Consider the following 24,757-nt stretch of genomic DNA (forward strand, 5'->3'; position numbering starts at 1 on the left):
CCAACCATATATAACCTGTGGGGCAGTTGACATAGATGTTTACTAGAATAAACTTGCCAGTCTCTGTCATGAGGTAGCTACAGCTCTGTACCTGAGATTCCCTACTAACTGCTTAAGGACTGATCACCCTGGCATTCAGTGCCTCTTTCTTCAGAATCTCAGTAAGCCCCATGCAGGGGAGGTCTGGGGCAGTCCCAGCTGGGTCTCCCCCTGTTTCTTCTTTTGGGATGAGTTCTGCTGCTGGTTCAGTGGGATGAAACATGGAGCTGCTGTGGTCCTGACAAGAGGCAGGGAGATCTTCCCTTCACTCTGTATTTCTTTCCTCTCGCCACCCCCACCTCCAGAGATCCCCTGAGGGCTCCAGTAATGTAGACCATCTGAGCGCTGGATTCATCTTTTGGAACAGAACACCGAGGCTCAGAAAGCCTGTAGTGGAAAGAACATAGTCCCTTTGGGTTCCAGGGTTATGGAAGAAGAGGCTAGAGACCTGAGCAAGTTCCATGAACCAGTCTACATTTGTAAGTAAAGAGGTTATGACTAGGGCCAAGTATGTTTCTTGCCCCAAACATGGTCTCCTGGGTATAAGACAGCCCGATGCAGACTGTGGTGGGAAATATTCCAATTTTTAAATGTTGGCAGTCAGCCAAACCTTTTCAACTACTGCACAGGTCACAACTTGAACATAGCCTGTTTGCAATCTCTGCTGAAGGAGAAGTTACAATATGGTCACTAGTTGTTTATCCTAAATCCACAGGGGACACAGCTGAAGGAGGGGGTAAAATGTGCAGAGGTGTCCACATCCACAGCATCCTGGCCAGTCCTTTCAGGCCTCCTTTGGGGAAGGGGGTCTGGCAGACACTGCCTTCACCAGCTTCTCATCCAGGCTTAAAGGAAGCCTCCGTCAAGATCCTCTAATCTTGCCTTGTTATCTTGTGCCTTGAGCCATGTGCCCTTTGAGGGCCTCAGTGTCCTTGGCTTTACTGTGGGAATAACAGAATCCCTACCTCACAGCCTGGTTAAAGGATCATAAGGGATCAAAGTTGTGAAATCATTCTGGGGGGGAGGTTGTGTTCCATCCTGGGGGTGGAGGGAGCAGTTCCTGATAGGCTGGGATTTCCACTTCTGGCAGGGAGCTCCTGGGTTCCCAATGGATAGCCTCACCTCTCAAGGCTATGAAGCTGGGGGAGTCTTAAGCACAGACTGAGCCCTGACACCAGTTCTGACTTCCAGAAAAATGAGAATGATAATAAATAAGTGTAAAAGAGTTAACAACACACCCTTTAAGCCAAGAAAAAAAAAATACATCAAGAGAGACAGTCACAACTGGGCAGACTGACAGGAGGCGTAGGGGTCTGGGCCATATGGCCAGGAGGGAACAAAGGGTGAAAGGACCGAGGTTCCCCTTCCCAGCCCCGGGAAATGGGGAAGAATGGAACAGGCTGTGGGTAGCAGCTGCTGGAAGTGGTTTCCATCCTGGCCAAAGCGGCTGCCCCTCTGCCCCTCCCTGCCCATGCTTTGTAGCCGTGCTTGGGGCAGGCACCTAGCGTGACAGCGGCGTCTGCTTCAGGGACATAAGCACCGAGCGCAGGCGGGACACGTCTTTGCACTGCTTGCTGCTCTTGGGATTGAAGTCACACAGTTGGGCCACCTTCTCCCACTCTGTGCCTGGTGTCTCCTCCTTGGATTCTTTCACGAAAGCCTCCTCAGATGCCCTGCAGGTGGTGATAGGAAAGAGGTTTCACAACTGTCCCCCTTTCCCCTGAATCAGTGATACTCTGCTCCCACTGGGCAGTGATCCCTTGTCCAGCCTAGGGGCACTTCAATCAGAGTCTACTCCCCACCCCTGTGCCCTCCAACCTCAGGCTACCAGAAACAGTTACGGAATCAGAGGAAGCCTAGCTTGGACCTGCCTCAGGGCCTTTGCATGTGCCATCACCTCTACCTGGAATGATTTTTCTCCCACACCTTCGTGTGGCTTGCCCCTGCTGCTGCTCGTCCATTCAGTCATTCAGTTCTTAATGAAAGTCTCACCTTGCCACCCTAGCTAAAATACCTGTCCCCTCCAGTCAGGCACTGTTTATTTCTTCTTCAAAAGGACTTTCCAAACTGGGCCTCCTGCCAACCCAAAGGCCCTTGGAGGAACTAATGACAGTATCCCAGCTATTTTCAACATTTCCAAAAAAATTGGCAGAGAGAAGACATTGATTTGCCACCCGACTAACTAAAATTCCTGGTTCAGCATGGCGTGCATGTTCTATGGACAGTATAGCCATTCTCCAGAAAAGGGTTGTGTGGTCAAATACATACTGGAAACTCAGTTAAAGACAATCTTTATAGCAAGACTCAATGTCTTTAATGTGCATCTTGAATCTCTGAGGCTATGTCATAGATACAGAATCTACCTCTTCTCAAGCATGTTTGACTACAGAGTCCTTTTAGTCACAGAATGACTATTATCTCTATTGAGCCACAGCCTGGGGTATGCTCCATTGAAGTCTTTGCTTTTGGATGGAATCAGGTAAGGCTGAAAACTGATGGTCTCGTCATCAAAAGTTTAGGTTGACAGTTATAGAAGTCACTGGTTAAGGAACAGTGGGGAAACAAAGGAGTAAATATGTTTTAGTGGACAACATTGAAACATGAGAATCATTAATGGAGAGACAATAAAGAATTCTTGGGTGGGGAGGGCTAGTCTGAGTCCTGTTTGGCCAGCATGGGACCCTCTGAAGCTCAGGCAGGACTGGCTCTGCCATGCACCAGGCCCTGGACCGATGGTGGGGAGCTCTGCAGGTGATGACCAGGAGCTATGCCAAGGACCAACCTGCCCAGCTTCAGGTGACCCAGCCCCTCCCTAACGAGCTTGCTTACCTGCTATGTGTCCATTTCCTGAACCATAAAATAAGGATCACAGCCCCCACCCTTCCAATCTGTCTCACTGGGTGGGTTGTCCTGAGATTCTAAATGAGTTGGCAGAGTGAGAAGTCTGGGAAAATTGTAAAGTGCTGCATGAGGTTAGTTGATGTACGGTGACAAGGGGAACTCTCTGGGGTCAGGAGGCTCCCTTCTGCCCTGGTTGCTCAAAAAGCAGTCCCCTGGGCCAGCAACATTGGCATTGCCAGGGGACGTGTTAGAAACAGACTCTGCGGCCCTGTCTCCATCCTACTGAAATCAGAATTGCATTTGGATGAAATCCCTACATTAAAGGCAGGTTAAAGCCTGAGAAGCCCTGCTTCTCTTTGAGGCTCTAGGGGCCATTTCCCTATGTGTGACGTGAGCCCTGGACTCCCATGGTATTCCACAGTACTAATGCACATCCTGTCTGAAGCCCCCCGTGGCTACCTCTGCCTCCAGGATCCAATCTTAGCCTGACATTCCAGACACTTTGCCATTGGCCCCAAGCTGACCTTTTCCCAGCCTCCAGCTCCTGCCCATCCCCACTGCCCTAGCGCCCCCCCACCACCACCACCACATTGCAGCTACTGCAGATAGCTAGGTGTTTCCTGTCTCCACCCAGCACTCCTCACATTTTAATTCCAGCAGCAGGTCTCCAGTCTCTGAAGCCTGCCCTGGCTCCCCCATCTCTCTTATCACAACATACACCAGCCTGGGAGCAACTTGAGGGCACAAACTGTGTCTTATTCCTATCTAACCAGCTTCTAAAATAGAGACTGGCATAAGTACAGGGCAGGTGGGAGAGGAGGAGGGACAGTGGACAGAAGGAAGGAAAGAAGGAAGGCCACAGCCTTGGTGTGCCCCATGCAGTGTGAGGGGGTCAAACCAGACAGCGTTAAGAGGCCCCCCGAGGGGGGAGCGGCTACATCAGGAATAGCAGGTACTTGGCACACTGGCCCATGGCCAGCATCACTCATCAGTCACTGCATTTTTAACTTAGCTTCAGAAACCACAACACCCCTCCAGGCTGTCACTACCAATCGGTTGGGTTTGACGTAAGCCAAAACCCGTTTGTCATTTTAGATCTCTGTTAGTCACTGTACCACCTGGACCCCAAGCCAGAGCAGGTGAGAGGGGCCCGTGGTGGTCTGGGAAAGGCTTCATGGCCAAACCCAAGCCCAAGTTTTAAGGAGAATCCATGCACTTTGGGGCAAGGGGAGGGGATCATGTGCATATAAGACCATCTCTTATTTTTCATGCTCCCCCACTGCCAGCACCTCGTGCTCACTGCTGGTTTTGCTCAATCCAATCCCTCTTTATGTCATCTCCCACCCCCAAGAGGAATCTCAGAGATGGTGGACTTGGGGCCTCTTTGTCACTCGCCTTTCCACCTAGAGACGAGTGGTGCGTTCTTTTCCTTGTCCAGACCCTGCAGGCTCAGATTTAGCAAAGCTGCCTCCAGGCAGGGCTCAATAAACGTTTGCTACAGGGTTGGAGGCATGGGTTGGTGCCTGTGCCCCCACTGTGGCTCGCCTCCTCTTATGATCCTAACTCCAAGCCCAGGCACACTCGATTCTACCCCAAAAGCAGGAGGGTCGTAGACTGTGTGCCAGTCACACCTAGGTCACCTCACCCTCTGCAGCTGTCCCCCCATCCCCCCCTCACCCACCCACAAGAGAGCACAGCAAACACGTACACGTAGCCGATGATATCAGCATCTGGCTGCTGGTAGAATGCTTTGTCAGCGATCCTTGAGGGGAAGGTTAGGAGAAGGTGTTAGGTGGGGGAAGACAGGATGGCAAGATAGACACGCAGGCAGAGGGTTAAAGAGAAAAAGAGACGGTGTTAGTGCCTCCGGTGGGAGAAGGGTTAGGAGGTACATTTCTGGAAGACTCCCTGGAAAGTAGAGCAGGGATCCTCTCCCCGGCTGTGGTGCCTTTTCTAAAATTCAGCCCTGACCATAAGACTCCTCCTGGTCATAAACCCTCAGCAGCTCTCTGCTGCCTGTGGTTCTGGTCAATCCTATCATTCAACCTGCACCCCCGTATCCCCCACCCCCACCTTTTTTCTGCCCACTTGCCCACCACTCCCTCCCGTCTGGCTGATTCCTTGTTGTCTGAGGTGCCATGTCTTTCCTTTCACACCTTGCTCTTCCCTGGTCTGGAATGCCTTCCCCCAACCCTTGCCCCCCACTTTTATTTCCCCTGATGAGCGCTCCTACTCATCCTCCAAAGCCCAAGACACAGAGGTCCCTGCCCTCACCCACAACCATGCTTCCACAGCCTCCATGCAGAGGGCCCCACTGCATTCCAGTTCAGTTGTACAGATGTGTTTCTTTCCTCAGAACCCTCCAAGGGCAGACTGGGTCCTTCTGAGCAACATCTCCCCATGGCCCAACAGGGCCTGGCATGCAGTGGTTTCTTTAACAAAATGTGGAAATTTCCCAGACTGGCCCTTTCCCTTCCTGGTAGGTCTGTACCCTGAAGGGCACAGCCTCAAAGTCAGGGGCTGCTGGGAAGCATCCAGTCTGAGACCGGGTCTGCCAAGGTATGCTCTGGTGGATACCTGCTACCTTTGCCTGCCCAGGATCCATCCCTGTTCTTCCAGGAAGTGCACCCTGAGCGTCCTTGGTGGAATCTGCCTGCACTTCAGTCCCTGTGGTTCAGAGGGACTGATTCCATGCACAGTCCACAGAATGGACTGTGCCCAGGCTGGGCCCATCAGAGAGTCCTTTTCCCCTGGCTACAGTCCCTGCTCCTGGGATGGGCATGTGACCCAAACCAGACCCCTGAGGATTATGTCTAAGACCTTGGCTGGAGCTATTTTCACTGAGATTGATGACAAAATAGGGCAGAAGTCTGGAGCCGCTGGCAGCCATCCTGGTCCTTATTCCAGGAGTGTGTGCCCAAGAGTGAAGCCAGCACAGAGGAAGGCAGAGCTGAGAGGCAGGAAAAGTGAGTGTTGGTTAACTTCGAGTACCTGGTTCAGCTGTGCCTGCAGCCCTATCTCTGACCTTCTCAATTATATGGACCACTGATTTCCTTTTATCCTTTAACCACTTTGGGGTAAAGTGCTGTCATCTCTACAGGCAGTAAAAATCTGGACACAGCTCGGTTCTTCATGGTTGGCCAGGCCTAGCTGCTGGCTGTTGGACCCTGGGACCTATTCCACTGGCTGACAGACCTTGCTCCCCTCTGTCCTGGAGAGGAGGTGAGGGCTCAGAGTGCACAGCCCCTAAGGGGCATGAAATCCACAGACACCCCAAGCAGCAGCCTGGGGGGTTTCAGCTTCTCCCTCCTCTGGGCTCCTGCCACCAAACCACCCATCTTTCAGATAACCCCCATCCTGTAGCCCTCTCACTGCCGGCATGACTCCCCTCTTCTTCCCCTGGCTCCCCTCATGCCTCCCCCTCCCCCCACTCACCCCTAACTCCCCCCACTCCCAAGCGCTCCCAGTCCCCCTCGCTCCCCTCAGGCCCACGTATCTGCCCCCAACCCTGGCTCCCCCGACCCTTCCCTGGTCCTCCTGGCTCCCCCCACACCCGGCTTGCTCCCCTCACGCTCCCTGGCAGCGCCCCGCCCCCCGGCTGCCCCCATATCCCCGAGGCTCCACCCACACCCCGCGGCTCCACCCGCACCCCGCTGGCTCCACCCACACCCCGCTGGCTCCACCCACACCCCGCTGGCTCCACCCACACCCCGCGGCTCCACCCACACCCCCGCTGGCTCCATCCACACCCCGCTGGCTCCCGTCCGCACCCGCAGCTGCCCTCACCGGTTGTTGATCTTGTTCTTCTCCACTTGCTCGCTCTGGCGCTGGTTCCACTCCTCCAGGTCCTTCTTGGCCTTCTCTCGCCACTCCTGTTCCGTCACCTTAGAGGCAGCATCTGTTGTCCCAACAGGAGAGTGAGTGGCCACCTTCCAGAAGGGCCCTGCCCTGCCGGGCACCCCGGGCCGTCCTGCCCAAACCCCACCAGGGCAGTGGGGGGCGGGTGGGGGGAGCTGCCCCAGTCCCACGGGTCCCAAACAGCCAACCCCGCTGTGAGCCCTGGGTCGGGACAGACGGGGCCCGCAGCCCTGCCCTCACCCAGCTCCTGCAGCCGTTTCCTCTGCTCCTCCCTCCATTTGCGGATACTCTCGGGCTCCTGCGTCAGCCGGTCGGCCTGGGCGATGGCGGCGTAGCCGTCGGCGGGCCCGTTCGCCTCCTAGGACACAAACACGCAGCGGGGCGCCCAGCCCCTCGCGCCTGCTCCGGCTCCTCTGCCGCCCCCTGCTGGGGAGCCCGAGAACAACAGCCGCCCCTCACTTCCAGACACGACAGCCACACAAGCAGCCTCACACCCTCTGCCCCGTGACCGTGTCCCTGCCTTTGCACTAGGCGTTCCCTCCGCCAGCCGCGCTCCTCCTGCTGTGTGACCCTGGGCGAGTTATGCAACCTCTCTGCGCCCCGTTTTCCTCATCAAAGAACGGGGTAAATAGCAGGACCTACCCCACAGGGGTGATACAAGGATTAGCTGAGTATCTGTAAAGAACTTAGCATGCTTTTGGCACACGGAAATCCCTCATGCTACTTTCACTAAAGCTGCTCCGTGGTTTTATTTACTCAGTGATGCAAACCGCCTTCTGAAATCACCTCCTTCTAGATGTGTTTACTTGTCCGCTGCCTGTCTCCACCATCACTCTCATGACAGCAGCGATGGCATCTTCCCTGTTCACTGCTGTGCCCCCGGGATGTAGCAGACACTGGGTAGATATTTAGTGAATTAATGAATGAACAATCATCCTGAGCAGGGCTGATGGCCATCGCTATGGTTGTGTAGAAGTGAAAAGTGTGGACTCTGCTCTCGAGTCCCAGCTCTGCCGCTTACCAAATGTGCATGTAGCCTGGGGCGAGGTGCATGGCCTCACCAGGCCTCAGTTTCCCTCATGTGAAAATGAGGATGATAAGCTCATTTCTAACAACAGTTGTGAGGATTTCATAAAACAATACTTGTAGAACACTTAGAAGGGCTCCTTGAGTGATGGCTCAGGAATGGCAGGCAGAATTATGACTGCTATTCTTTGTTCCCATTTTACAGGGGAGGAAACTGAGGCCAAGAGAGATAACAGGGCTGGGACCGGACTTCAGGCCTCCAGACACCCAGGTCAGCATTCTGCCTGCTTTTCCATGGCGGTGGAGAGCGCAGCTCCACAAGGAGGTGGCACCCCTAGGGCGTCACTGCAGCACGCATACTTTGCCATCCTGCCCCATCTCCTTCCACTCCCCCTCTGACCCTCTTCCCATCTGGTGCATTCCTGCCTTCACATCACCCACATGCTTGTGCCCCCACGTCTTTGTTTCTCTGGCGCTTTCTGCCTGGAATTGTCTCCCCTCCCTTCTCAATCTGGTGAAATCTTATTCCGTCCCACGAATTCCCAGCTTGGAATTCCCCTCCTCTGTGCCAGTCCCCCACCCCCTGCCCTAAGCAGATTAATGCCCCTGCCTCTGTCACAACCTTCTGCCACCTTCTACTGTGGAGTTGTCCTCAGGGGGACCCCGAGGTTGTGGCAGACAGGGTGAATCCCTGAACCCCCCTTCCATCCTTTCATTGCTCTCTGGCTTCCTCCATCACACATTTATCAAAACTGTCCTGATTACTCATGTTTCTTAGTGTTCGCTCCCCACAGGACACTGTCTGGAGTGCCCTCTATCCTTAGCACATAGTAGGTGCTCAGTAAGCAGAGGCTGAATGAATGCACATCCCTCTCCACCAGGCCAGCCTGTGCCAGTCCAGGGGAGGCGCTCAGTCAGCATTTGCTCAAAGAGGTGCGGCATCCCGGGGAAAGGAGCAAGCACGTGGGACACCAGGGCTCATCTCCAGGGGCCAGGGCAGGTGGGAAGGGGGGGTCTGGGGCAGTGTGCTGCAACCTGGCACCTCGGACCAGGTGCAGCCCTTGGGTGGGACAACGGGGGTGTTGCACCATCTCTTCTTTCCTGGGCAACATTACACTTCAATTTAGAGATTCTCTCAGGACATCTCCAGGGGCCTTTCCAGGGCCCTCATCTGGAGGGCATGAGCTGCCTGCTCACCAAGTCCTCGGGCGAGCCCCACTCTGCACCCTTCTGGGAACAACCCTGCCCTGAGGCCAAGCTCCCAGAGATCACCCCACACCCCCAGCCCAATCCTATAGAACTTCCCATCTGCAAACGACCGAACTTTCAGCCCCAGAGGGGAAGACAGACAGAAGGTCAGCCAGAGCCATCACCAGGGCACACAAGGGATGGCTGCTTGGGACCTCACCACCTTCTCTAAGGGATCAAATCCTCTGAGACATGAGAACCCCACTTGGGGGCCTCCAGTGGGTTCAGGCCAGGAGTGCATCCCTGCCTTTGGGGGAGTTTTTAGCTCCACAGAACCCTAATTACCAGGAATCCCTGCTCTTGGAGATTACTTTTCTTTTTTTCTGTTCTGAATTTATCTCCAAGGCCTTGTCTAATATAAGGTATGAAAATGTTTCTCCAGAAGGGCTCTGCCTCTGGGGGGAGTGGGACCCCAGGAGCCCACCCCCCTTTTCTGACCACCTGGGTGGCCCTCCAGGCCAGGGCTTCTCACACTGGCTGCACATTAGACTCATCTGGGGAGCTTTAAAAAACCAAATCCCAGAGAGCAGAATTTTTAAGGCTTCCTAGGAGAACCCAACGGGCAGCCAAGGATGGGAGCCCCTGGTCTAAAGAGACACTCAACAGACATGTGGCGAGTAGAAGGCTGAGTGTGGCTGCCAAATGGTTCCAGAACATCAACCACGTTCATTCCTCTACCCCCACAAGGTCGGCCCCGCTTTGCAGAAGTCCAAATGGTCACTGCCCAGATATTCCTGAAGACTGAGAGAATGACTAAATGAGAGGGAGGAGGTGTAAGCAGAGAAATTTGGATTTAACAAATAATTATGACAACTGACTCATTAGATAGCTGTTTCTCTTTAGTTTCCAGTGTGTTAGAATAGCTAGAAGGAAACACTGGAAATTGTTGAGGTGTAATCCAACTAAAAAGTTGTTCGCTGTGTCTGTCTAGACCCACTTCTGGATGTTTTATTCTGTTCCACTGATCAATATATCTGTCGCTGACAATATACACTGTCTTAATTAGCTTATTTTTATTGTGGGCCTTCAAATTAGATAGAATGAAATACTGAAGGTCAATAAGTTGGGGGAGGATAAGGGGTATGGGATGTTTGGGGTTTTCTTTTGTCTTTTTATTTCTTTTTCAGAGTAATGCAAATGTTCTAAGAGTGATCATGTGATGAATATACAACCATGTGATGCTACTGTGAGCCATTCATTGTATACTTCGGATGGACTGTATGGAGAGTGAAGATATCTCAATAAAAATACATTCGAAAAAAAAAAAAGAGCAGGCAAAACTAAACTACAGTGACCAAAGCAGAGGTTAAAGATGAGAAAGGACCCAAAGGGAGATGGAAGTATCCCATATCTACAGTTGGGTAGTGGCTACTCAGAAATATACATATATAAAATCATCTGTACACTTGAAATCTGTATGTTTTACAGCATGCAAAGTATAACGACAGATTTGAAAAGGAAGAGAGAAATTGCGTTTAAAAAAAAGATAACAAAAAAATAGGTAAGCTGCTATTTTTTTTTCATAGCTAGAGCCTAACTATGAGATGCAATTCAACCTAATTAGCTTAGACCTGGTGGGAAAGGACCCCCCCAGGTTCCAATCCAGGATCTGCTATTTTTAGCCCATATCTGTAACTTCAGTTGGTTGACAGAGAACACTGCAGCCTTTAGAAAACCTATAAATAAGGAGCGATTTTGGAAAAAAAAAAAATGAATGTAGTACTATTACTTTAATTATTGTGTTTATCCAGTTGACATGAGACATTTTTAAATAAAAACGAGCATCCAGTCCCCCCACTCTCAACAAACATGGACCGAGCCCTTCCACGTTGGGCCCACCCGGACTTCCAGCAGGCATCTCAAACCTAACCCGATTTTCTCATTCCCCAAGTTTGTTCTTCCCTCCCCACCTTCCCTCCTCTCAGCGTAAGGCACCGCCCTCCACCCAGCCACTGAAACCTCACATTCATCCTTGATTTCACCTTCCTTTATAACCCACAGCCAACCCATCAGCAACTCCCCTGGGCACAACCTCTCCAACCTGTCCCTGTTGGCTCTTCCCACCACCTGCTATAAGTGTCCCAGCCCTGGCCCCTCCTGGTCTCCCTGCCACACCCGCTCCCCTACAGCCCCTTTTCCACACAACAGCCACAACGATGATAACAGCCCAAGTCCAGGGATATCACACTGAGCTTGGGAACATCCAAAGGCTTTCCGCTGCAGTAGGGATAAAACCCAAGGGATCCGTTCACCCCCAGCTCCTCGGATCTCATCCCTTGATCAGATGCTCTTGCCACATGGCACAGGAAGGAGCTCAGGTTGGCCCCCTTCAGGGCCACTCTCTAGAACGTTCTTCCCCTTGACTCTTAGGGCCTCACAAGTCAGGTCCCAGCTCCAAGAGAGAGCCCTTCTCTAACCATTCTGGCTAAGGCAGTCGCCTCCACCATGACCACCTCTCTAAGCTGCTCTGGGACGTTCTCCATCGCACTTGTCTCCTCTGAAATGAATGGTCTGTTTGTTCACACGTTTACCCTTTGTCTCTCCTCCAAAAGAACAAGCCCCATGAAGCCATTAGACTGCACGCCTCTCTGTAAGAGTACTTAAGGCCGGGTCTGGCTGGAAGGGGATTTCAAGAATCTTTACTGAATGAACTAATAGATGTTCAGGCTTGGGGACAGAGATAAAGCTTGGTAAGGCCAACAAATGAGGACTATGTGGCTAGGTACATTCTGGAAGGAAGGTCAGGTAAAGAAGAGGGACAATGGAGGTCATTCTAGCCTGAGGCAGAGTTAAGGGGGAGGAGATGGGGTCTTGAGAGGACCCTCCAGACCAAGGACCCATAGCCTGGGGTATATGGGAAACTCTGAAGACAGAGCTGCTCCCAGAGCTGAGGATATGTAGGGGGAGATGGGGTGGGAGAGGTGGGCTGGAGGAGGGCTCTCTGGGCAGGACTCATCTCCCATTTATGTCCTCCAGCCACCACCACCCCTGCCCCACCGCCAATAAATCCTGCCCTAACATTAAGACTCACAGATTACAGTGCTTTTAAAACTTGGGGAGAACTTGCAAATAAACAGTTTTCTTTGATCTTACCACCCGACATGGTGGATTTTATTAGCCTTGGTTTACAGGTAGGGAAACTCTAGCTCCAAAGTCTCAAGGTCACCCAGCCAGGAAGCGGCAGAGCCAGGATTCCAGTGGAATTACTGGCTGTGAATATATACAATGGCTCAGAGGGACCGAAGTCACTCCCGCAGCACACTGGGTTTCTGGGGTTGTTTGCCGTCTCCCTGAGAAGTCCACCTTCCCGAGATGAGACAGCTCCCTCCTTCCGCTGCCCCCATGCCCAGATCCCCACTTCTCTCTCTCTCTCTCTCTCTCTCTCTCTCAAACCCATGCACATGCCAGCCTGCTCACTTAGTGACTAGGCCAGGCATGAATCTGAGCCCATCTTTCATTTATAAGACGCTTCCAGGCTACCGAGCATTCTTCTCAACTGCCCCGTGGAGCGGCAGGGCAGAGCCTCTGACCCCCAATTTACAAATGAGAAATCACGCTCAGAGGGGTTAGGTGACCATCCAGAGTCACCCCACTGGGAAGTCAGAGGTGAAGCCCAAGTCTTCCGCCACCAGCCACAGGGCCCAAGTAGCGTGTGGGTGCAGCTTTGTGGTGCCCCCCACCCCAGGAGCTTCTCTCAGCCCCCAGAGCGGCTGCATGTCGCATCCAGGGGGCCCGTTCACAGTGTGTCCTACTGCAGGGTGTACGAGGCGGTGGCCCTGCTCCAGGCCCGGGCGGCAGGCCTAGTCAAGCTGGGTCAGACCCTCCACCACTTGTGTCCCTCCAGCGGGCCCCACCTCCACGGCCCCCGCTCCTGCCTGGCCGGCCAGGCCCCGCACCTTTGGCTTTTCCAGCCTCCTCCAGCACATCCCTCTCTGCAGTGGGCCTGCACCAGGTGTCTTACCCTCTGCGCCTTCACCCATGCTCTCCCCTCTGCCAGGACCACCCGCGACCCCCTTGCCCCCCGGCCCACCTCAGGCATCCCCTCCCTGTCACTTCATCGCAGACTCTGGCCCCTGAAAGTCTGGATTCAAGTGCCAACTCTTGCTAGATCTTTAACTAGAACAAGCTATTAAACCTCCCTGTGCTTCCTTCCCCGCATCTATAAAATGGGGATAATAACAGTCCCTCCACCACAGGGATGTGGGGGGGATTAAATGAGTTCATCTGTGGAACGCTCTTGGCTGAGGCCTGCCCGCAGTCCGAACTTGAACTGTTAGCTCTTACAACCCTTCCCACACCTGAGCCCTCACCATCTCGGACTAACAAGAGCCCTCACCATCTCTCCAGGTCTCTGTCCTCTATTAGAAGTGACCTCTGAGGGAAAACACCTTGTTGGATTTGCTTCTATGTCCACCACCCCAGGCGCAGTGCGTTATTCACTCAAATAATGTGAATTGACCAAACGAATGAAAGAATGAGTGGGCGACTGCAGTGGAATGTGGGTGGGCGGGTGGGGGGGGGCGCTGGGAAGGGCTCTGGACCCAGGAGCAGGGGGGCTGACTGGGTGTTAGGTCCCCCTTCTGCCACTCACTGAATGTGTGACCTCTTAGAAGCCCCTTCTCTGGGGTCCGTATCAGCTGTCAAATGGGAGTTGTCGCCTCCCACTTCTGATGCCAAGTGAAGCCCACGTGAGGTCAGCACGTGGAAGTGCCCTGTGGTCTGCAGAGCACGGTCATCGGAAGGATGAGATACCTCTGGTGGCTCACCGTGGCGCGGAGTGAGGGCTGCACAGAAGCCGCTGGCTTTGCTGCACTAACTAGGAAGAGCGCAGTGGGGCTTCTGGCAGGTAGAGCCCTTCGAAGCAGTTTGCGGGCTCCTCTTCGTGGGTCTGACCAGGACTTATCCTCCAGCCCCTGCCAGGCAGCAGTGAGGGTCCGTGGGTACAGCAGAGCCCCTCTTTACTCACTTTTGCATCCCAGTGGGGAGTTGGGGCAGCTCCTGGGAGGGCTGGCAGCTCAGGCGGCACTCACCAGTGGCTCAGGAATGCTCTGAGCCCCTCCCCAGATCCAGAGAAGGACGCGGTCAGCAATGGCCAGGACCAGAGGGCCAAGGGCTACTGACAGAAGCAGGCTTGTCTCAGTCCCCCTCCTCTGAGGGACCCCTTGCTGTGAGCCACGCTGGCCCGAGCGTATGCTGTGACTCCAGGAATGGCCAGGAGGATGAGACATAGCCGCCTTTGGTGAGATTGACCAGCTAAAGCTAAGCTAAGCTGAGCTGTTACGTCCTCTAATTAGCTCAAAGGGAGATGATGGGGATGTAGGGGTGTGGGAGGGAGAGAGAGTTTGCAGGGGGAAGGGAAGTCCTTCCATCCTTATCCCGGGCAGGTGAAACCAGAATAGGTGTTGGCAGGCCTGTCCTGAGACCATGTTGGTGATCAGGCTTGTAGCTGGACCTCTAGAGTCACACACATTGCCGGAAAGGAGTACGAAATGGAGCTAGAAAATTCTGTACAGCAAGAGGTGGAAACAACCCAAGTGTCCATCAACCTATGAATGCATAAACAAAATGTGGTGTATACACACAATGGAATATTATTCAGCCATAAAAAAGATACATGCCACAATGTGGATGAACCAGACAAAAGGACAGCTATTGTATGATCACACTTACATGAAATAATTAGAATAGGCCAATTCATAGAGTCAGAAACTAGAACCTAGGTTACCAGGGGCCATGGAGGGAGCGGAGAACGAGAAGTTAATGCTCGATGGGTGCAGAGTTTCTGTTTGGGACGAGGGAAAAGTTTTGACTGTGGATGGTGAAGATGGTAGCATAACATCGTAAATGTGATTAATACCAGCAAACTGTGTTCAAAAGTGGTTAAAATGGGAAATCTTAGGTAGTATTTATGTTACCAGAATAAGACATTGTTTAAAAACCATAGATCTATAAGACACAAACAGTGAACCCTAATGCAAACTACGGAGTAGAGTTAATAGTATAATTCAAATAATATGGTTTCATCAATTATAACAAAAGTAGCACACTAATGCCAAATGTTAGTAATGGGGAAGCCTTGTGTGTGAGGGCAGAGTGCGTGGGAATACTGGACTTTTCTGCATGATTTTTCTGTAAACCTCCAACTTCTCTAATTAAAAAAAATAAAAAGTGATGAAAAATCAAAATCCAAAAACCAAGCAAGCTTTGTCCAGGACCCCGGGGCATATACAGGCAAGCCTTACCCTTCTCTGTGTTTGATCCTAAAGAATGTCTGCAGACTCTCCAGGATCATCAATTAATTAGATCTGCTATCCTTCAGTGTGGAAACCCCTTCGCAACATGAACAAGTCAGAACAAGCATCCCCCAAAGATCCCTATAGATGGGGAGAAGGATTAAAATAGAAGGAAGAGGTATAGCAGAGAAAATGGGATCTAACAAATGAGTATGGCTGCTGAATCACTGTATTACTATTCCTTCTAACCTCCAGTATTTTGGAGCAACTAGAAGGAAAAATCTGAGATGATGGAATGGTAACCCAGGACAAACTCGGGGATCTGTTCTGCAATTACTTGTTGAAGTGTGCTGTGCTGGTTTGAAAGGATGTATGTCCCCTAGAAAAGCCATGTTTTAATCTAAATCCCATTTCATAAAGGCAGAATAATCCCTATTCAATACTGTATGTTTGAAACTGTAATCAGATCATCTCCCTGGATGATGTGATTTAGTCAAGAGTGGTTGTTAAACTGGATTAAGTGATGACATGTCTCCACCCATTTGGGTGGGTCTTGAGAAGTTTCTGGAGTCCTATAAAAGAGGAAACATTTTGAAGAGTGGGCGTGATTCAGAGAGAGCCAGAGAAGAATGACATAACCACAAGAGCCCACAAGACCTTTGGAGATGGAGACAGAAAACACTTCATGAAACAGGAAGCCGGAAGAGAAAGCTAGCAGATGATGCCTTGCTTGCCATGTGCCCTTCCAGCTGAGAAACTGTGACCATGTTCACCATGTGCCTTTCCAGATGAGAGAGAAACCCTGAACTTCATCGGCCTTCTTGAACGAGGTATCCTTCCCTGGATGCCTTAGATTGGACATTTCTATAGACTTGTTGTAATTGGGACATTTTCTCGGCCTTAGAACTGTAAACTAGCAACTTATTAAATTCCCCTATTTAAAAGCCGTTCTGTTCCCGGTATATTGCATTCCGGCAGCTAGCAAACTAGAACACATGCTTTGAAAAATATTACTTTTTTCTTTCTTTGCTTTGTATACATGTTATATTGTACAATTTAAAAAAAACATGGGCTTGTTTTTAAAAAAAGAAAGTCTTCAGGGATTTCCACCTGTAACCCAGCTGTTGTGGCCGGCCAGGTCCAGCAATGGAGGGTGAGTGCAAAGGGCAGCAGGTCAGGAGTCAGACGATCCAGGTGAGCCTGACCTTCGCACTAAGCTTCCGAGTGACCCCGCTTCATCTGTGACCCCCTCCCCTGCCTGTAAGGATTCTAGGATGGCACTGATGTGAAATGACTTACAAATAAACAAGCCAAGATACTTATTAGTCACAATGAGAATTAGACTTCCAGCCAAAACTGGGAAGGAGGCCCAGGGTTCACTGAACTCCCAGGCCTCAGAGCCCCCAAATGCAGAGCAGGCCGGGGCTAGCAGCGAGAGGATGGGAAGCGGAGTACCAAGTTAACAGAAACTCTGCCCCTGGCTGACGTCCTGTGTGACTCTGTATAAGTCACTTCACCTCTCTGAGCCTCAAGATCTGAATCTATAGGACAGGAAGATGTTCCCACTCACAGCGCCCTGAATGTTTCTGCAGTTCCAAGGGTCTCTCCAGCGCCAGGTCCACTTTAGGGCACAGACCTTTTAGGTCAAGTGAAGCCCTTTTATGTCTGCCCGCAGCCTGAGTGGCCAAAGCCTCAAGAATCTACAGGACTGAACAGGATTAAATGCTGAATCCTTGGCCCTCTCAGGCCCAACTAGGCACGAAGCTCCCCAAGTCCTAGAGACTGACTTTTTGAGCTTGCTTAGAGTTGAGTAATTTTCCAGAAATGGGACTTGGCTGGTTTCCCTGAGTAAGGTACCAGCCCATCCCTCTTACATAAGAATGTATTGTTCATTTCCCCAGAGGATTGAGGAGTCCAAGGCCTGGACGGGGTGGGGCCAGGAGATCCCACAGCTGCAGCGTCACAGTCCAGGGTCTCTGAGCCAGTTGGAACAGGAATCAGGGCTCGTCCAGGGGAGGCTTAGCCGCACCCGGGGTGGGGGGTGGGGAGGGCTGTTGCAGGTGTGGGGGTCCTGGGGAAACCACTGATGGTTTGAGCTCTTTCCGTCTAAGCCTTCTTAGACCAAATTGTGGACACGGGGGCGGGGAGAGGTGGTTAGGAGGGAGTACAGAGAAGCATCCTTTAGCGACATCCTTAATGTTTTTGGTGTTTTTGTTTGTTTCCCCGTATAGAATCACTGTAAAGATTTTTTTAAACAAGCCGGTGAAAGTGAAAGTCCCTTCCTTTCCTCATTCTCCTCTCCCACGGGCCTGACCACTTCTAGCAGTTAGTGCACAGCCTTCGAGATGTTTTGTACAAACATTTTTTTTTAAATAAAAAACAGGACCATACTATGCATATGATTCTCTGCTTTTTTTCCGCTTAATATATTGTGGGCATCTTTTCATGTCATCACAGAAAGCTCTGACGGTTCTTCTCAACAAGAGGATAGGTTTCCAGTTGACCTACCCAGTCCCCCGACGCTGGGCACTTAGGTTGTTTCCCATTTGTCTGTTATAAATAATCCTCCAAAGAATCTGGGTGTCCTCCTGCAATTATTTCCAAGAAATGGAATTTCTGGTTCCAAGGGCCTGCGCCTTTAAAATGCTCATACACGTTGGAGATGGTTCCCCGATTTAGCCTCCCACCAATGGCACATACGTCGATGGGACCCCGTGTTTCCTTCGGCCCATGCCATTGTGGGTCACTCTGTCTTTCCCCCCCACTACCTGGCATCATCGTGGGGAACCTGGGACCCCGTCCACCCCTGTCTCTGATGGTCTTTATTCTTCCCCCTCCTCGCCCTGCACACTTCCCTGTGCTCCCGTCCCAGCCCACCAGAGAGGAACAAAGGACCTGGAGCCCTAAGCCTCCCCCTAGGAGGGCTGCAACCTGCTGAGAGTTCCCAGAGGCCCTGATTGTCAGCCCCACCACTGCTGGGACAGCATCTTGCTCACCTGAAACACGTCTCCATTGACCGTGGTTCCCCCCATGTCCTCAGAACCAGCTAGAAAGAGAACACGGAGACAGCATTACTCATTGCTCAACTTACAGCGCGCACAGAATGGTCCTACCTTCGCCCACCCCGGCCAACCCCCTCCCCCGCCATCAAGCCAACCTCTGTCTAGGACCGTGCATTTTTTGAAATCCACGCATAGAGACATAACCAGGTACTTAAAGAACTCGGGCTCAATCCCTGATGTTCCCGGAGAGCCTTCTCGCAGCCATTACCACATCTGACTTCCCCCACTATCCTGTAATGAAGTCGTTATCAACTAATTTCATTGATTCCCAAGCTGAGGTTCAGAGAGGGTATGTGACGGCCCCAGGTCACCCAGCCAGGAAAAGCTTCTCACCTACCTGAAATTAATTCAATGGCAGCCATCGCTAGGAATGGCCCAATTGTCTGAGACGACAGGGACCGATGAATAGGCGGAGGCGCTGTAAGCTGAGGGCGGGGTCCGCGAGGGGTAAAGAAGAGGGGCCTACGTGTCCCTACCTGTCCCTGCCTGTCCCTGCCATGAGCAACTGCTCCACCTGGGAGAGCAGGATTCCCAATCCCCACCAGGCGGCACCTGGTCTTCCCAGAAAGATTTTTATTTTGCCATTGTCAGTGACTCCGCCTGATCCCTCCTCCTTGACACCTGGCTAGTCACAAATCCCCACAGCCTCTGGGACAGCGATGACCATCGGAGTGGCCCTCTGCTCTCCTTCTCCCTGCTCCGGCCCCAATCTAGGCCCTCACCACTTCCCCAGGGCTGTGAAGGGTACTTGCAATTTAGTAAGAGCTCAATGAGTATTTGTTGAATAAACAAATGAATGTGAAGAAAGAAAGAAAGAGAGAGAGAAAGAGAGAAAGAGAGAACAAAGAGAAAGAGAGAAAGAGAGAGAGAGAGAGAAAGAGAGGGAGGGAGGGAGGGAGGGAAGAGAGAGAGAGAGAGAGAGAGAGAGAGAGAGAAAGAAAGAAGGAAAGGCTTTTGTCCTCTCACAGATTCCCTAACTGCAGCTTCATCCTCTCCCATGCCGCTTTCAAACTAACTCCTGTAGCTGACATTTTTGAAAACAGACTTGCCTATGTCACTTTTCTGATTAAAAATATACTAAAAAAAAAAACAACCAAAAATGCAGCTATACAGAGAAGTTCAGGTTTAACAAATGAGTGTGACTACTGAATCAGTATACTGATATTTCTATTAGTCTCCAGTACCTTAGAGCAGCTAGAAATAAAAGCCTAAAATTGCGGAATTGTAACCCATACCATTCTGCTCTACAACTAACTGCTGCAGTGTACTTTGAAATTTATTGCTTTTTTGTGTGTGTTATTTTTCACAAAAGAGAAGGAAAAATATAATAGAGAAGATAGGATTTAACAAATGAATATGACTGCTGAACCAATATATTGATATTTCTTTTGATCTCCAGTGTCTTGGTGCAGCTAGAAGAAAAAATGAAAAATTGTGGAACTGTAACCCATACCAAACTTTAAAGCTTGTTGTATAACTACTTGTTAAAATGTACTTGGAAATTTATTGTTTTTGTATAATGTTATTGTTCACAATTAAAAACAAGCAAACAAACAAAACAACCAAAAACAAGTCTACTTTCCAGGGACCACAGTGACCTACAGAGCCTGCTCCTGTCTCTGGGACTTTGCAGATGCTGTTCCTTCTGCCCAGAATGCTGTGCCATGCATTTCCAAGCGGCCTGCTGCCCCCATTCCCTCAGCTTCTGCTCAAATACTGCCTTGCCTGACGATGCCCACATTCATCCTCCCATACCCCTTCCTCCTCCCTGGTCAATATTTTCTCCATAGCGCCTACCCCAGCCTGATCTGTTCATTTGTGCATGCATTTGTTATCTGTCTTCTCCACTTAAATGGGCCTTATGTGAGGGCAGGGACATTTTGTTCACTGCTGGGTTTGAGCACTTAGTACAGTGCCTGGCACATAGTAAGGGTTCTATAAATATTTGTTGAATGAGTTCATCTGACTCCTAAAGTATGGCCCGAGAGCATACCATCTGGCCCTGCCCATTTTTTCCTGCCTCATTTCCCACCAGTCCCACCAGAACTTAAACAGGAGCTAAATTCTGGTTTCTCCCCTTCCCCAAACCCACCACTCCAGACCACTGCCTTTCTTCCTGCTTCCCTCTCTAAAAGTCTCTCCTTTGCATCCAACCAGTTGTTCTCCAGGGTTCAGTTCACAGGTCACCTTTGGGAAGCCTGTTCCCCCACTTCCCGAGACACCGATGGAAGTTCTTACCCCTGGGCCAGCCCAGGATGTCATGCAGCAAGCACCACTCTCCTGCAATTACCCGTGACCCTGCCACCACCACCACCACCTCCCAACAGGCCACACACTCCTTTATCAAGTTCTACCTCCTTCCTAGCTCCTAAGACTCCTATATGGTCAGGATCAGCGGTAACTTTTGGCTAAATGGAAGTTAAATGGTTTGGGGGGGTCTCATTCTTATCCACAAGTTCCAAAGCCTCTGCAAATCTGTCATGTCAACCAGCAAAGAGCCACAGGAGGCCACATGGATTTAACCCAGGTGGACAAATATCCCTTTACCAGGCAGAGAGGGCTGTGAGCTTTCAGCCCGGGGACTAGAGAGAGGGTTATTCAATCCCTGGGAAATAGTTCCCAGTGGATACAAATTATAATTGACTCTGTTTTCGGATCCCAAAAGTGTTTGATTCTGTCCAGCTGTTGGCTGTCCCTCTACTCATCCAGATACGCATGGGTGGTCTGGTCCCTAGATCAGGGTGGGGCTGACTGATAGGGTCTCAGAGGCAGCATCTTCGGCACAGGGTCTTCCTTTTCTGGGAGATCTCCTCTGCCAGGGCCTCACATTACCAGGGTCCATTCTCACTACAGTGCCGGCTTGCATGCTTGCTCTTTCTGGAACAGAAGTTGAACCACCTCCCAGCCCCAACCAGTCCCCTCTTCTCAGGCCCCTCATCTGCAAGCAGCCACCGCCCAGTGCCCGCCCTGTTCTTGGGAAAATAACCCTCCTCCAGTCTCTCAGACTCTACTCTCTGCCTTCTTTTGGAGATAAGGTATCTTCTTGCTTCAGCTTCAGCCATTTTTAGGAATTCTCAACACGCCCTCCTCCACACATGCAGAATTTCCAGTATCTGTTCCCTGATACAGATGCTTTCCGATTAGTCTGTGGCATATTTATAACAGCGCGTCCACAATCAGGGACCAATGACACAGGAGTGCAGCCAGCTCCTGGGAGTCCCAGGGGTAACTCCATGAGCATTGCTTCCCTCGGATCCCTGAGCCCTTTTGGAACAGGGGCAGAGAGGGTCTGGAACATTCTCGCGAGCTGACTGAGGCCCAGCAGGGGAAAATGGGCTCGCCCTAAACTGACTGGGCAAAGGCAGGGGTGGAGCCAGGCCTGGCCCCGAGCAATCTGGGTGTGAAAATGTAAACCTTTGGAGCCCTACCCAAGGCTGATGAATGGAAACAAAGTGTCCGTCGCTCCAGCTGTCCACAGAGCCAGCCCAAGAGGAGCAGCTCAGCAATAAACCAGCACTTCTTTCCCCAGGGGAACGTGGGCTTAAATTTCAGGGCTGCCAAATCCAAAGACCCCATGGTCTAAGAGAAGGTAACTCCAGGATTGCTGATTGGCAGCTGCTACGGGAGCCAGCCTCTGCCTAGCTCGGAGCATGCCAAGGCACTCTTCTCCACCCCTCCCAGGCTCCTGGCACTCATTGCAGGTCGGGAGAGAATTACCTGCTCAGTGCTGCGTAGGCCTACAGAGTCTGAGCCATTGCATCCTGTCTGGCCACCTAGTCAGCCACCATCCTGCAGCGAGCACCTCACTGCTCCCACAGCCCCACTTAGAGGGAAGCCGAGCATTTGTGGCTTCAGCAGATGTGAATCTAAGAATCCTGCCCTCCGGGCCGCGGTGGCTCAGCGGGCAAAGTGCTTGCCTGCTATGCCGGAGGACCTCGGTTCGATTCCCGGCCCCAGCCCATGTAACAAAAACGGAGAAACAAAATACAATAAAACAAGAAAATGTTTAAAAGATGTTTCCCTTTCTTCCTTCCTTCCTTCCTTCTATCCTTCCTTCCTTCTCTCTGTCTTTCCTTTAAAAAAAAAAAAAAAAAAAAAAGAATCCTGCCCTCCGAGGGCCTTGTCCCTGGCAGCTCCCTGGAAGAAGAGACCATACTGCTGTTTCTCCTCCTGCCGCCTTGGGGCTGGGGCCAATTGGTGTCACACCCAGAAAGGTGGCCTCCCACCCAGGCTCTAAGCCCTTGAAGCCCCACCTTCTCAGGAGAGGCCACACCTTACTCAACTGCCAGACGCCTCAGTCCAAGTTCTACCTACCCTTTCCTCTCATGTGGTTCTAGTATCAGTTCCTCCTAGCAGGGCCTCCCCCAGGCCGAGCGGGACAGGGGAAAGAGGAGGTCTCAAGGAAGAAAGACAGACAGGAATAGACACTGGTGCGTGAATGTAGGCAGGCATTCCTAATGAACTTCCGGGAACAGGTGAGGGACAGGTGTTGAGTGGCTGGGAGTGGCTGCTTTGAAAGTCCTCCAAAGCTGCCTTCGGTTGGGTAGCAAAGGACGCCCTGCCCACATCACCCCCCACCCATGGGTGGGGCGGGGGCCACAGCGTTTGGAAAGATCATGGAGCCCAGAGTCAGGGAGGTCTGGGGACGAGTGCCAGATCTGTCGCTCGTTGGCTGTGCGGCTTTGGGTAAGTCACTCAGACTCTCTGGGCCTCCAGTTTCTTCCCGGTTCCAAAAGGCTCATTACATTCCTTTTTGAAAGGGCCCCCAGAAATGCTTCATACTCCTCAGCCATAGCGACTGTCTTATTCAGTTTTGTTTCTCCACTGGGCCTGGCATAAAGCAGGTGTTCAGTGAATGCCGAGTGAATGCAAACATGACTGTAAAGAGCCTTGTAGAACCTTATTATTTTTTAATAGAAAGCACCACTTATTTCAACAGGCCCATAAACCCACCAAATGACAAAATTAACCGGAAACAAGGGCTGTTTGGGCTCGCCCATTAGGTGACAGCTACTTTTTTACTCAATATTTTAAGCAGTTGTTTCTTCAAGCCAGAACTAGAGAAGGGACACCACTGATAAGCCTGGCTGATAGTGCAGGGACCAGCCCTGATCCCTAGGGTCTGAAGCCAACCACAACAGCCCGGACCCCTTTCGGAAACCATTAAGTAGTCGATTACACATCCCTGGAGGGCAGGATTATATCTAACTGATGCCACTGTGTCCCTGCCCCCAAACCAGCGTCCACCCCAGAGCCAGGCACATTGGAAGACAGTGTGGGCAGCTGGAGAGAGCTTAGAATCCTCGCTCTGCCATTTGCAAGTGTTTAACCAATGCAGACCCCTGAGCCTCAGTTTTTCTGTTTCTGAAATGAGTTTAATAATGTGGATCAAAATGACTAAATATAAGTAGAGGGCCTGGCCCAGTGGCTGCAGGTTGGCTGGTGGTCCCCAGGGAAGGTTTGTGAGTTCTCCGGGGGCCCCGGGATCTCTCCTGCTTTCCCAGCTCGGTGAGAGAGCTAAGCGTGAGGCGGGGGGCGTCTGCGTCCTGCCCACACCTGCACGCCTGAGCTGGGAGCCTAGGGACCACCAGACTCCCAGAGGTTCAGCAGGCTGGGGGCTGGTGCGTGGGATTCCAGAGCCCTGCAGTGGAGGAGCTGGCCTGGAGATGAAATGTCACGACCAAATTCCTGTCCCAGGAGTCACAGGGGAGCCACGGGCCCCAGGAGGGAGCTCGGATGGGCATCTTAGTAAAGATTCTTCCCCACTTCGCCCAGCTTTCCCCCACACACCACGGCACCCCCGGGCTGCTGCTGGAGAGAAGGCCCCCTTCGCTCGCCTGCGAGGCCCCCGGGCCGGGTCTGTGCTGGCCCCGAGCCCCCCACCCCCCAGCCCCGCGCCCCCGGGCCACCGGCGCTGACTCACCCCCACTCGCGGGTCCCGGCGGCGCGGGGGCCGCCTGGCTGCCGGCAGGTGCCCCGAAGCCCTCGTCATTCTCGATGCCCGCGATCTCACTCTCCTGCTGAGCCAGGAACGCAGCCGCCGGGTCCTCCTCGGCCGCCTCGGGGGCCCCGCTCTCCGACGACGAGAAGAAGCCAAAGTCATCAGCCATTTTCCCCGCGTCTCGGCTGCAGCCTGCGCCTGGCGCTCGGCTCTAGCCCGGTGCGTGCCGGGCGCGGCGCCCCGTCGGCGGCGACCCTGTCCCCCGAACCCGCCCGGGGGAGGGGGAGCCGGCCTCGGCGGGGACGGGCTCGGCGCGGTGGCCCCGCACTTCCTCTCCGCCACCCGGCCGGGGCTCGCCTGTCACTGCGGCTGCAGGCGCCGCGGCGGGAGGAGCCGGGAACGGGAATGCGGTGATGTCACCGGCCGAGGGAGGGGGCCCGCAGGACGCCCGGGAGGTCGCCTCGTGGCGGCCACAGGAGGGCGGCAGCGCGGCTTGGGGCGCCCGGCGG

The 24,757-nt window shown here is 52.4% G+C and overlaps 1 protein-coding gene and 1 long non-coding RNA gene across 4 annotated transcripts; one reads left to right on the forward strand and one right to left on the reverse strand.

The window, feature by feature from the left end:
- Positions 1 to 1,265: 1,265 nt before the first annotated feature.
- On the reverse strand, positions 1,266 to 24,636 carry CLTB (clathrin light chain B). 2 transcript variants are annotated; one of them, XM_077137704.1, is made up of 6 exons: positions 24,231 to 24,636; positions 18,242 to 18,291; positions 6,979 to 7,096; positions 6,667 to 6,778; positions 4,589 to 4,642; positions 1,266 to 1,712 (listed from the first exon to the last, which is right to left on the reverse strand). In XM_077137704.1, the coding sequence occupies exons 1-6, from the start codon at positions 24,415 to 24,417 to the stop codon at positions 1,541 to 1,543; spliced, it is 693 nt and encodes a 230-aa protein (XP_076993819.1). In that variant the 5' UTR covers positions 24,418 to 24,636; the 3' UTR covers positions 1,266 to 1,540. The 2 variants fall into 2 exon arrangements, with proteins under 2 accessions (XP_076993819.1, XP_076993820.1); XM_077137705.1 differs by lacking the exon at positions 4,589 to 4,642 and having other exon boundaries at positions 24,231 to 24,632.
- On the forward strand, positions 6,642 to 10,671 carry LOC143664158 (uncharacterized). 2 transcript variants are annotated; one of them, XR_013166353.1, is made up of 4 exons: positions 6,642 to 6,797; positions 7,970 to 8,035; positions 8,646 to 8,697; positions 10,140 to 10,671. It is a non-coding gene; the product is annotated as an uncharacterized LOC143664158 (long non-coding RNA). The 2 variants fall into 2 exon arrangements; XR_013166352.1 differs by lacking the exon at positions 8,646 to 8,697.
- Positions 24,637 to 24,757: the final 121 nt, after the last annotated feature.

This window comes from Tamandua tetradactyla, chromosome 20, assembly GCF_023851605.1.
Source record: "Tamandua tetradactyla isolate mTamTet1 chromosome 20, mTamTet1.pri, whole genome shotgun sequence".
Taxonomy (NCBI): Eukaryota; Metazoa; Chordata; class Mammalia; order Pilosa; family Myrmecophagidae; genus Tamandua; species Tamandua tetradactyla.

Coding starts and splice junctions, on each gene's coding strand:
- CLTB (XM_077137704.1), bottom strand. CDS start 24,417: ATGGCTGATGACTTTGGCTTCTTCTCGTCGTCGGAGAGCGGGGCCCCC. Junction 18,292..24,230: donor GCCGGGACCCGCGAGTGGGG/GTGAGTCAGCGC, acceptor TTCTCTTTCTAG/CTGGTTCTGAGGACATGGGG. Junction 6,779..6,978: donor GAAACGGCTGCAGGAGCTGG/GTGAGGGCAGGG, acceptor TTGGGACAACAG/ATGCTGCCTCTAAGGTGACG.